This window comes from Mytilus galloprovincialis, chromosome 11 (genome assembly GCF_965363235.1).
Source record: "Mytilus galloprovincialis chromosome 11, xbMytGall1.hap1.1, whole genome shotgun sequence".
NCBI lineage: Eukaryota > Metazoa > Mollusca > Bivalvia > Mytilida > Mytilidae > Mytilus > Mytilus galloprovincialis.
The window spans coordinates 61,357,117-61,371,298 of record NC_134848.1 but is presented as its reverse complement, the minus strand read 5'-3'; the positions used below and the strand labels follow the sequence as shown (position 1 = coordinate 61,371,298).

The 14,182-nt window shown below is 31.8% G+C and overlaps 1 protein-coding gene across 2 annotated transcripts in view; it reads left to right on the top strand.

The window, feature by feature from the left end:
• The window catches only part of LOC143052540 (immunoglobulin superfamily member 10-like), a 38,611-nt gene extending 24,717 nt beyond the window's left edge, over positions 1-13,894 (top strand). Inside the window, exons 18-26 of one of the 2 annotated variants that reach the window (XM_076225592.1) lie at positions 418-562; positions 2,067-2,188; positions 3,113-3,269; positions 5,280-5,401; positions 5,947-6,094; positions 9,407-9,531; positions 10,638-10,785; positions 12,514-12,635; positions 13,406-13,894. In XM_076225592.1, the coding sequence (XP_076081707.1) occupies positions 418-562; positions 2,067-2,188; positions 3,113-3,269; positions 5,280-5,401; positions 5,947-6,094; positions 9,407-9,531; positions 10,638-10,785; positions 12,514-12,635; positions 13,406-13,549 (1,233 nt within the window). In that variant the 3' untranslated portion in view covers positions 13,550-13,894. The remainder of the gene's footprint in view (positions 1-417; positions 563-2,066; positions 2,189-3,112; positions 3,270-5,279; positions 5,402-5,946; positions 6,095-9,406; positions 9,532-10,637; positions 10,786-12,513; positions 12,636-13,405) is intronic. The other variant, XM_076225593.1, reaches the window with a different exon arrangement.
• Positions 13,895-14,182: the final 288 nt, after the last annotated feature.

The window sequence follows — 14,182 nt, the reverse complement described above, 5'->3', positions numbered from 1 at the left end:
CTTGTGACTCAAAAATGAAATGAAGAAACAATATTTTGTCATTCCTTCTAAGTCTAACAAATTTAAGTACTGTTTATGTTTCAACTGTTGTCTTTGGTTATCTTTACTGGTCTTAAGATTCCTTACGAAACAATACATACATTTATATATATATATATATATATATATATATATATATATCTAGGCTTTATAAGACTCTTATACCTGTTTACTGGAATAAAGTGGCTGGTGGGCGTATTTACAAATCAGAATTATTGATACTCTTAGAACTATAAAAAAAAAATATACGAATTTAATGATACTACTCGGCTCCAGAGACCAGATGACGTAGAAATTCGCAAAATGATGTTGTATAAGTGTGAAGTGTTACATAAATAGATATATTATCTTTTAAAACTATTCTGTTCTATATTGCAGAGCGCTTCACTACCAGTGAATACAAAAGTTATTGGGAATGTTATCACAATACGAAATTTTACAACTTTCAACAACGGATACTATAAATGTATAGCTAAGAATGAAGCTGGCAATGATTCAAAAACGATTCATCTTGAGGGTCCAGGTAATTGTTTCTGGTACTGCAAGATCTAAAGGTGGGTGTCATATTAGGTGGCCATGTGGTTTAAGTATGTTTACTTCTGTCATCACTAGCCAGTCAACATTGATGTTGTGAGTTCGAACCCAAACGTGAAGGTGCTCTCTACTCGAATCCTAATTGGATTATGATTGTCAGTTTTCCTATCGAAGTTTGTTTGTTTTCTCAGGGCACTCCTCGAGTAAAAACTGGCGGCGACGCAATAGCTTAAACTTGGTGCTTACAAGCGGCGCTAAAACATCAACAATCAATATATCATATTTGAAGTACATAGTGTACAAACCTTTCGTATCAATTTCAATATTGTACATTCAGAAATTATTGCGATTATCAAACAATGTCAAAAACAAATTGAAACTTCAAAATTATTCACGGTCTACAAAAGACTATTTGTTTACAAAAGACTACACTGAAAGAATTGTGCAACGCGAACCATACACGAAGTACCAATGTATATGTTCTGTAAATGTAATTAGTTATCAAAGGTACCAGGCTTATAATTTAATAAGCAAGAAGCGTGTTTCGTCTGCATAAGACTCATTGGTGACGCTCAGACCAAACTAGTTAGACGCCATACAAATACAAATTTGAAGAGCATTGATGACCCAAAATTCCAAACTGTTGTGCTAAACACGGCTACGTTTATCTTTGCCAGAGATAAGAAAATCCTTAGTATTTCAAATAATTCATACTTTTGATATAATGGACTTGATTTTTTGAGACAAGTAAGTCACTTATCGCTTCTCTCCTTTTAATGTAGAAGGACACAAGTCTTCCTTTGTTTTTTCATAACAGTTGCATGGGTGTTGGGTTTCACGATAAAGCTTTATTTCCAAAAATTCCCTAATCTCTAGGTATTTTTTTTAAATTCCCTAATCTTATATCTTAAAACGTACCGTTTAATCTGAAATGAATTGCTTTTACTAGTGGTATATTTTATGTTGCTCAAAATTTGGTAAATCCGATTTAGTTTATGTTACAGAAGTAAGATAGTTAGATTACGGCATTTATTGGTAACAGTAATCAGTGCCTCGTAACTCAGCATTGCTGCTTGTACAAATCTTTAACTCCAAGGACAGTACGACATTTTAGGAAATTGAAACCATATCAATTCGTTACTTTGAACAGAAATTAACGTGAGGCATTTAAGAAAAAAACAGATGCAAATAAGCAGTTGGCAAAAAGTACCCGAGTTGATCTCTGTTATTTTCTAAAAAGTGTTAATCAAGTTATAATCACATTTTTGGTAATATTATTTTAGTTTATTCTAAGATACGTTTACGCCAACGTATCACATACTTTCTAAATTGACCTACCTCTAATTGTAGGCTTGTTCAACATGCAGAAAATATTCAAACATTAAGCAATATAGATATTTATACACTGAGTTTGAAGAAATATAAATAACTGTTGCATTGTCAATTGATAATAGGTGGATCAGAGCTAAGTATATGGCCTTCATCTATTTCAGGAATTAAACCAACAATCTTGAAAATTAGTATTATCCCACAAGACTATCAAATTGGGGATAATGTTAACATAACTTGTATCGCAACAGGATATCCCAAACCGGAAATCAATTTCTCAATATTGGTAAGACTTGTTCATATACAAGACAATAACAATCAAAACCAAGGAGTAAATAAATACCCATAAAACCAAAGGACATTTACATCAACAGTTATAAATAATAACTAAGAAACAACACGAACTCCACTAAAACCGGGAGTGAAATCAGGTGCTCCAGAAGTGTAAGCATTTCCTGCACTGTATACGGCACCCGTCGTGTTATTTCTTTGTTCAGTTCGGTAATGATGACAAATATCACTCTGTGCTTTTAAATTGAATGATATAACCATTTATGTGACAACATATTACATTAGTTTGTAGGATCTTTCATTATAGATAATTTAGCTGATCTGTTATAATTTCATCTTCATGCCTCATCTATCATGTACTGTAACGACGCTTGATTGAAACTGACGAGGAAAGGTAACACCCGGCCACCGTAAGCTTTATTTTATAGAGCCTAGGTGGCCGAGTGGTCTAGCGAGTCGGGTATACTGCAAGGCGATTTGGTGTCACGAAATCACAGTAGCATGAGTTCGAATCCCGGCGAGGAAGGAAAAAAAATAACAGTTCTAACATTGTGTGTCTGATGTTTAGGCGAATGAAATATATAAGTCTAAACAACTGCACCATTATGCAAATCTTTAAATTTACATATTTATGTCCTTATTTGCACAATATTGTCTATTCTAGACGAACCTGTACATACATGTAGTAAATTTGCTGGTTGGTCCTTTTATAGACTGATATATATATGTTTATTGGTTAAGAATATTTAGAAATTGAAAAACACAAAAAGGATGACTAATATTTTGCTCATGCTATAAAGAATTTGTTTTTTAATTCATACATTGTGATGCCGTTGTTCACTTTTAAACAGGTGAATAAAAATAATTTAAGCATCTGACATTACCATACAGCTTTATTCTTTCTTATATATACTTGCAGGCAACTCATCATGCTTATGGCATACCATCAAACGACAAAGTTATCGGAAATACTATTTTTATCAATAATATAACCTTTAGCAATGTAAAGAGATATAAATGTATGGCATCAAACACTTTTGGTAGAGATGAGCAGCAATTTCAATTACAAGATCCAAGTAGGTTTACTATTTATAGACCTCCGATAATAATTTCCATGTATATTTATTTATAGAACATCAATGTATTCTGATTTATGTTCAAACAATCATGTCGTTTGTGACTCTATGGACAACAATGAATTTGTTTACCGTTTGACGTATTGTGCGTAATTCGTTCACTTGTTTTTTGCATTCATATTGTTTAACGCTTTGTTGTATATATCACGAACATTTATAGACATTGTCTACATCATGTTAATGGTCGTGGTGTTTTATTGCATTTTGCTCATTTTGAAAAACGAATGACCACCCATGATTACGATGATCACCGTCATTTGGTCTCTTGTAAATAGATGTAGTTTTGGCAAACAAACCATATGTTCTCAATTTAACCTATAAAAAGACTTGAAATTTTGACTAAAATGCGATTGGGCACTTTTGAATATAATATTAGGGTTGCATAAGGGTATAATAAAGCGTTGTACGTCCCATTTATTAGTCATTCGTCTTAGTTGCGATGATATTTCAATTTATGTCATGCACAAAAGTAAGAACAATGTATAAAGATATTAGACGATGTGGTATTAGTTGAGACAACTCTCCATCCAAGTCACAATTAGCAAAAGTTAAGCAGTATATGTCGAAGTCGAAGTACCGCCTTCAAAACCATTCCTTGGTTCATACGGAGCAGCAAGCTATAATGGGCCATAAATATTACCATTATTGTAAAACAATTCAACTGAAAACCAAACGGTCTGATTTTTATATAAATAAAAATAAGCAACGAAAAAGCCTTATGAACCACATCAACAAAAGAAAGTCACTGAACATCAGATTCCTGACTTAGGACAGGTGCACACAAATGCATGACTTTAAACGTTTAATTGTTACCAACCTTCACTATTACGTAACAACTATAGTGTAACATCACAACATGGAAAGAAACACTGCAAAATATCAATTGAAATGGCTCAACTCAATCAGAAGACATATTAACACAAACAAGTTAAAGGTAGCATAACTGAAAGGCCAGATAACACCAACAACATCTACGGAATGCTACAGAGCTAATGAATAACCAATACTTAACAAAATATGTTAATATGAAAACTAATCGACGAAGTAGCCATTGAATTCAAAGTGAAAGTTTGGATACCACTTACCTAAAACGCAACAATTATACTATATACGAGAATTAAATTTACATATTTGAAAATGTATGTGCTGTTAGAACCAGGTACTCTCCAAAAATCTCAGTAATGTCAATTCAAAATTTTAAATAGACAATGAATCATTCTGTGTATTTGAAAATGTTATAATTTATGTGAGAATTGTTCAATCGGTGTGTCTATTTGCATTTTTAGTGAATTAGCAAATTTTCACTCCATTTTACCTCGAAATTGCTCATATGAAGAATAATGCATGATATATCAGGGAAATCAATTTTAAGCATTAACACAGCTTCATACCTCAATAGGAGTATGTCCATGTCGTCAAGGATGTTCGGTGAATTCGTATAGCGTTATGTAAATACTGCTAAGAATTGTAACGTCACGTCAACTCCGGCCTATCACGAGTTAAAGAATCATTATGCTTTAATATTTGTGTATTGATTAATGATTGATCATTGGTCAAAGACAAATATTGCGGGTATGTTTAAACGGTACCAAATTAGTAATACATATAATCGAAAAGTCCTATAATAAAGGATCGACCGGATTATAGGCAAGACAGTTGGAACAACACTTGGAAAATGATGGTATGTTGGATAATGGCAAAAAATAAAATCATGCTGCGAAAAGTACCCTTTCGTGAATCTTAAAGTTGATAGACCGTGGCATTCTCTCTGTTCGAGGCTTCGGAATTAAGATCCCAATTCCAACTCGAAAGGGTTCTACAATGCATGTTCTGTGAATCTGACATCAAGAGATGATCATATTTCCAAGTCACCCTCGGGAGTCATGATTTGTTTTCATAATTAACTATCATCCGCTAGAATTGAAATATTTTCATATATTCATTTTTCAGAATCAAAGCCTTCAATCGTCATGATCTCTATTCAACCACAGATTTATTACGTCGGTGATACAGTCAATGTTACATGTAAAGCTACTGGAAATCCGAAACCAAACATAACGTATATGGTGATGGTAAGACTAAAGATTAAATAACTGTGCTAATGTTTTTTTTTTTTCTCAATTATTGACACATTTTAAAATGGCAATGTGTACAAACTGCCACCATATCTTGACTTTTAAAAGCAAGTTCATAATTTTTTATGAATAATAGCCCTTAAACATAATTCTTGAGTGTAAGTTTGTCCGGCCTAAGGAAAACATGGTATCTACATTACATCTTAACAGCAGGTTATATAATACAAACTTTGTTCAATATATTTTATTTCTATATTTATACGAAAAAAAGTTGATTCAGGCTAATATACGCAGCCGTATGCCCTTCAACAATAAGAAAAACAATACCAAAACTAACAGCTTAATCTTTAACAAAACACTTAACGAAAAACACAAAAAAAAGTCATATGAATGACATGAACCAACGACAACCACTAAACTACATGCTACTGACTTTGGACAGTTACATGGTAAATGTGGCGGAGTTTAACTTTAGATATTCCCGAGTTACAACAAGTAAGGAAGATCTGCAATCAACACTATACTGTTTATTGTGTTTTCAGACAAGTTTTGGAAAACCATCTAACGTTAAAGTACACGACAATTCAATCATTATTAGTGATTTCACGTCAGAAAACATCGGCATGTATAGATGTGAAGCATCAAATACATTTGGTAGAGACGGAAGGATTTTCAAACTTCAACCTTCACGTTAGTATATAAAAATACAAATGAAAATCAGCCAGATAATTACATTTTTAAGTTTAAGAAGTAACAACAATACTATCTCTCTAATTGACGCTATGTAGTAATACTGACAAAATAGTATACCAAATATATGTAGATATAAATGTCACTTAAGCTGAGTTTGTACTCGAATTTAATATGTATTGCATAAAGTTAGCACCTCTTCCGTATTTGACATGTTTAAGACTAAGTAAAAACCATTAGGTGCTGTTCAATATTGACGATACTAAAACGTAAACGAAATCATGGAAAATATCGAAAACCTTGTACTTAAGGTGGTACCTAATACTTTCACTAAAATTAACTAACAATACCATTTTCTATGTGTTAACAAGTCTGACTAAATTCACTGTTCTTTATAATCATTGACTTTCATACACATAAATGACTTTTATTGAAAAGGAAAAGGCTTAATATATTGATCGCTTGCCTACATATTTTGTAGAGAAAAACCTCAGAGATAAATTAGTAAGCTCGTTCCACCTTTAATGTGATGGACGATCTAAGTTCTAATACATCGACACTTAAAGAATCAATATACGCATTCATTATCTTAACTGAAGTCAATTATTATCTTGGTGAAAAACTAAACTTATTGCGGAAAAAATTAATAAATAAAAAAAAAAATAGTATGCTTAATTTCTGATTTAATAAAGAGAAAAAAACCTACAATATCAACAGTTGTGCTTGCCACGACATATCTTGCTAGGCTTTCAACTTTTGAAGTACGTGAATAGTTGAATGTTAATGGACTTTTACATCGTCAACATCAAACGTCAAATGGAATCTGAAAACTGTGAAATTAACTGCAACACAAATAATATTAAAAAATATATATATATTTATTGAATTTGTATCACATCTTGCTGTTACCTTTTGCATTCAATTTATATTTGTAACAAAAACAAGAATCGACTGGCGTTAAGATTAAACCCATTGATATGTAGATATAAAGCAACAGCCCTGCAACGACAAACAATTATCAAAAAATAAAGCTTTCAAGATATTGAAGTCAATCAAAAATATTAAATTTCTATAATTTATCAAAGTATCGTTATATTATATTTAGACAGGTCAAACGACTAACAACCCTCAATTGTACAAAACTTTCTTCATTAGCCAATGTCTGCACCCTGTCAGCAATATGACAGCTGTTCTCAATTCGATCGATTGTTTGATGTGTTTGAGCTTTTGATTTTACTATTTGATAAGGGACTTTCCGTTTTTATTTTCTTCGGAGTTCACTATTTTTGTGATTTTACTTTTATATCTACGATTCATTGTTTTAGTGGTTGTACATTGAATGTAAATATAACTACGTGGCCTGTGTTTTGTCAAATAATGGTGTGTCTAGATGTTTCTTTAATAGAAGCTATACATTATAAAGTATACGGTTGTAATTCCTATTGGCTTCAGATAAAATTGTTGTATCATTTATATTTTGTATATTTTACTTTTTGACCTCTTTAATCACATGAAGTTTAGGTTTAGCATGTTCATAAAAACGTGATATTGTTTATTTTATTAACAAAAGATATATGATTTGCAAACTCATTATTGCGTTAAATGAGATGAGTATAGTTCTCAATGAGAATAACTGCTTTCACAACATCATATGGTCAGAAGAAAACATTTGAATAGGGTTGAATATCTGATAATTGTTATACGTTGTTTTGTAGAGTATACACATTTAGCGTATCAATTGTCGAATTGTTAAAATACTAATGGTGTTATTATTGCGATTGAAGTTTTGAAATTGTATGACTTTGATTCTGATAGCAATGAAACGAAAATGAAAATCATTATGGCGTTGAATATTCTGATATATATATATATATTATTAGTTACATAGTTTAGTATTGACCTACTAAGAAGATATATATTGGGTCAGTAAATTTTATATGGAATAAGAGCGGAGCTCAAATCCCTATATGGAACTTACTGACTACATATATATATATCTATAGATTCTTACATTGATACCAGTGGATTATTGGATTTATCCAATCGAGATAGTTAAATTATCACCTCGGCGAGGACTTTAAAGTTTATAATTTAACTATCGAGTAACTATGTAAGATTCTGTTCCTATAACGATTAAAACATGAGTTTTCTTTTTTTGTTTAACGAAAATCCCCTTTGAATGCCTTTCACATTCCACGAAGTTGTCAATTTCATTAACACCTGCTAGCATATTTTGATTCATCCAGTTAGCTAAAAAGGTTATGACCCTTAAAAGCATCCAATGATCTTTTAAGATCATCGGCAACCACACGTTGATTATTTTTTTTATACAATGGGTTCGGAAAGGGATAAATTTCCATAGAATTGGAGAAATCGTATTAGGCAACTATCACACTATGTAACGAATTTATCTTACTGACTATCTAAACATGTGGTATTTCAACTTGTGGCTATTCAATGCGATCAAGCCTTTAATACCGTTAGTATCAATAACCTACTTCCATTGGCCTCTTATTTATGAATTGACAAGCTCATTGTCTAGAAAAGTAGTCGAGTTATCCAAAGAGGTACTGATTCCATCAACAAACGACAACTACGGAACATTCTATCTTATGGATAAAACGAGAGATTTCGTGATGCTAACAATTTCATTTGGATCGTTTACGATGGCTTAAAGGAGTTTTAACAGATATAACTAGCACTTAAAAGAGGGACGAAAGATACCAGAGGGACAGTCATACTTATAAATCAAAAATAAACTGACAACGCCTGGCTAAAAATGAAAAAAGACAAGCAGAAAAACAATAGAACACATGCCACAACATAGAAAACTAAAGAATAAGCAACACGAACCCCACAAAAAACTAGGGGTGATCTCGGAAGGGTAAGCAGATGACGTGTAGTTATGCATACACTATGTTTAATTTACGTATTCCTAATTATACTTTCGTACATATTGAAAACGATATGGGAAAAGGTTAAAACATGTTAAATCGTAAATACTCGTAACGATTCGTGACAACACGTAAGCAGGTCTTAAACCACAGGTAAACGCTTCGATGAATAGAAACATTCCGTGATAAACTCGCTTCGATCCATAAAAAGCTCATTAGTTGTTCGTAGTTATCCATGAAAGCTTGTTACTAATCGTGACATGTTGCGGCAAATACATCTAAAAACTCGTATCAACCTTTAAATTGTTCGACAAAGTGATCAAATTGCAAGGACCCTTGAATTTGTGCGATTCGTAAGGAGTCGTAAAAAAATCTGTGTATGGATTTGACATACATTATGATGTATATTTCTTTACAGAGGTAACACTTCCATCAAATATAAGTATTGAGATTAACCCAACACATGTTACTTACGGACGTACTATACATATTACATGCCAAGCATCAGGTGAACCAAAACCAGATATTTATTTTCAATCCAAGGTAACAACATGAAACGTTATACGTCTTTATATTAAAGAAACAAATATAAAAAAAACAATTTTTAGCAAATATTTCTACTGCTATTATGATAAAATTAAGAATGGAAATGGGGAATGTGTCAAAGAGACAACAACACGACCATGGAACAGACAACAGCAGAAGTTCACCAACAGGTCTTCAATGCAACGAGAAATTCTCGCACACGGAGGCGTCCTTCAGCTGGCCTCTAAACAAATATATATACTATCTCAGTGATAATGAACGCTATAATGCTTTATTTTGTTGGGTGGAATGTTGTATTTTGAAGCCTTCTTAAGCTAATTATAAAAAAAATATCTCACCAATGATACGAACTTTTAAGGGACAACATCAAAAGTTCAATGTAGGATAAAAAAAAACTTAATTCACATAGTTTTTTCACTTACACCCCCCCCCCCCCCCCCTTTAACTTAATTTGGGAAAAAATGATTTACCTATATGGATATAGGTAAAATCGATTTTGGATTAACAAAACTAGCAGCAATGTTGACCCCTCATCCCCACACTATTTACACTGCTTACGTGTTGTCACGAATCGTTAAGAATATTTACGATTTAAGTTTTTTATCCTACATCGATCTTTTGATGTCGTCCCTAACTAATTTTTGATGATCATCTGTTGATATGTTTTCTGATTTTGTCATCATATTCTTTGATTCTTCCTTTGATGTCTTGTGTCTCTCTTTTAACGTTTAATTAGGTATTTTGACTTGCAATAAACAGATTAATAGATTTGATATATTACCAAGTTACACATTATGTATATCTGCGAAGCTAAATGTCTAATTATGTGTGTTAATTATTTGATTTATCTTTTATTTGTTTTTTTTTTTAAGGCAAAACATATCTGCAAATGTCGATGAGACGTCAATATTATAATTAGAAATGTACATTATGGTTGTTCATGGTGGGTCTTTTTCGGGGGAAGGATCGGTATATTTATTTATGTACTGAACAAATGAATTCCATGTCCTACATTAACAATTTTCCTGCATTTGTAATGCTTTGAATATTGTTAATTTGCCTAACTATATATTAAGCATATCAATATTTTTATCAACCTATAGATAGACTCAAATGTTCCGGGAAATGTTAACAGTCAAGGACATACTTTGATCATAGCAAACTTCAGTGTTGCTAACAACGGTGATTATAGATGTGTGGCGTCTAATTTGGCTGGAAATTCTTCAAAACTAGTTCGCGTGGAGGGACCAAGTAAGTAAAACAATAATATATGGTGAAACAGAACAATACGCAACAACCTGTTCAAAATATAAAACCACCCTATTTGATATATAGGAGACAGCAACTCAAATGAACAAATTAAAAAAAAAAGTAAAATCACAAAAATACTGAACTCACAGAGAAAAATCCAAACGGAAAGTCCATAATCACATGGCAAATTCAAATGACAAAACACATCCAAAACGATTGGACAAGAACTGTCATATTCCTGACTTGGTACAGGCATTTTAAAATGTAGAAAATGATGGATTAAACCTGGTTTTATAGCACTAAACCTCTCAATTTGTTGACAGTTTCATCAAATTCCTTTATATTTACAATGATGCGTGAACTAATATATATGTAAAAATACTTGTAAAGATGAACATACAGCCAACATGTTTTTAAGAAACTAACAAAATTTAAAATCGGCTCGGATATTGACATGCAATTAGAATTGTGTACAATTACAATACAAATTCAAAAAAACTCATAAGAATATAACTACATGTATATACCTCCTCTGTTTCCTAAATGTCTGTTTGTTGGAGTTTTCCTAATATTTATCCGAAGTTCTAAACTCGGACAGTGTTCTCACAATTGGTAAACGAATAGTCAGTACAAAAAAAATCAATCGACACTTGTACAACGGTATACTAGAGGATACATATAATTGTTAATGTATGTGTCATTTTGATATCTTGTAGAGAGTTGTCTCATTGTCAATAGTACCACATCTATTTATTTTTATACTTAAAACAAGATAGTTATAATGAAATCGCATATAACGATTAATAACTACGTAAAACGATCTTAAACGCTGTTTTGAAAGAAAATAAAATGACAAAAACAACGTCAATATAAAAATAAATTATAATCCCCAATGTTAATAAAAACATTCAACAGAGCAAATTGTTGGCACAAAAAAAAGGGAATTCCAAAAAAAGATAGATGTAAAATAACACAAGGATCTCTTATAATATTTTACTTCTTGTATAGAGTTTTCACTTGACTTCCTGAATTTGATAAAATGCTTTATATTGACTGCATTACCTGGTTTTATATAACCGTCTATAACGGGATTGTCTGACCAGTTTTACCTGTTTTATATAACCGTCTATAACGGGATTGTCTGACCAGTTTTACCTGTTTTTATATAACCGTCTATAACGGGATTGTCTGACCAGTTTTACTTGTTTTTATATAACCGTCTATAACGGTATTATCTGACCAGTTCTACCTGTTTTTAAATAACCGTCTATAACGGGATTGTCTGATCAGTTTTAGTTTAAATAAGTACGCAACTCTTTTTGACTAGAATAGCTTTTACTCGTTCAATTTTTGTAAACGTGTTGACAAAATATTAACTTTTACCTGTTTACAAATGTGTAAACATTTAAATGAATTTGAACAGAACACTTTACCGGGATTATTTGATTGGGAATATATCAACTTAAAACCATTTTGATCATTTAAAGAAAAGAAATTCATTTTAGTCTTTAGTTTTCTATGTTGTTTCTGTACTATTATTTGTCTGTTTGTCTTTTTATTTTTAGCCATGACGTTGTCAGTTTATTTTCGATCTATGAGTTTTACTGTCCCTCTTTAATTCTTCTTTACTAATAGTTGGGATCAGCTGATTTTTAAAGTTTTATCTTTATATGTGTTTTGTACCCCTTTAATTATTTATTGGAGTGTTCTAAAATTATTACATTGCAGAGATCCCTCCAACGATTTTAGAGGTACGAATCTCTCCAAAAACTATTCACTACAATACCACTGTTACTGCGCAATGTATAGCTACTGGATACCCAAAACCATCAATACAAATTGCAGTAAAAGTATGCTAACTCTTATGTATATATTTTTTTTCATTTTTTATCCCATCCTAAAAACACGGTTTTTTTTTACATACAAACACATTTGTTAATATAACTGAGCCATTTATAAATGTTATACAAGTTAGAAGTTAAACTAGCTATATACCAGGTTTAACCGACCTTTCTCTTCGGAAATGTATGTACCAAATCAGGAATATGACAGTTGTTTTTCATTCGTTACGTTGTTTGATGAAGTCTGGTGTTTGATTTTGTCAGTTGTTATTGACCACCCCCCCCCCCCCCCCCCCCTCGTGAAATTTTACATTTTAGTTCGGTATTTTAAATTTACTTTTTTTTGTTTCTTTTTATCTGATCAGTATCGAGTACATGATAACTTAACGTCAAAATATTCGGTTCATTGAAACGTACAAAACATCGGGTATACAAAACAAATGACGACAACATTAATATTTATTATATAAAACATGAAAGAGGCATTTTACAGAGTCATATAACATAAGCAGTTTTTGTAGAAATTTCAAAACGCAAACTTTGTTCTTACAAAATATCCTTGTACTTGTACCCTTGTAAACTAAACTTAAAGGGTTCAATTTGAATGGAGTAAGAACATGAAATCAAACCGAAAATTAAGATAAAACATCCAAAGTTTGTCTGAACATGTAATTTATATCGACAGTTACTGGAAGTTTTTATTTTTTGCAGAACGAGTTATTTGCCCTTCAACAAGATCGGGACTGTTTATTGAAATTAATGTTCTGACTATATTTCAGGGTTTTGCCCAAGCAAATACAATGGTTGGTCAAGATGGGATCACTATACATAATTTTGCAAGATCAAACGATGGTGTATATCGGTGTAAGGCTACCAATGCGTTAGGAGCAACAACAAAGATATTCGAAATTCACGGAAGTTAAAAGCACATATATTATTCACTTCTTCAATAAAAAAGATATTAAACAATTCGAAAATGGAAAGAAGCTGCAGGATTTACAAACATACTAGAACAAATTATCAAAAAAACATACAAAAACTAATGATTACTAATGAACTGCATAATGAATACCTTTGCAGAACATTTGGGTCACAAATGAACATATATATGTTCCATTTGTCGTTGTCGCAGTATCGGCCCTCCTCCTCAAGTCGATTATATCTTTCAGTGGATTTTTTATTTTTATGTTTAGTGTTGTTAGGAATACCGGAACTATTTTTTCTCTTTTATGGCACCTTTGTTTTATTTAGTAAAATGCTAAACCTTGTTTTCTGTATAATGTTTTGGTTTGTTTTTTTTTGTTTTTATTTGTTTTTTGTCGGGTTTTTTATGGGACGTGAAACTGGTTTAGCCCATCTTTATACTGGTTATATTAAATTCACAAAAATACTTATAAAGAACAACATATAGCCGGGACGTTAATAAATTAGACAAACCATCTGATGTTCCTACTCGCACTGTTTCTACATTAAGATATGGTCGTCAGATAAATTGTGATAAAATATGTTCAAAGAGTCGTGTCAATCAGATGTGGATTCTTAAACATTACAAAGAT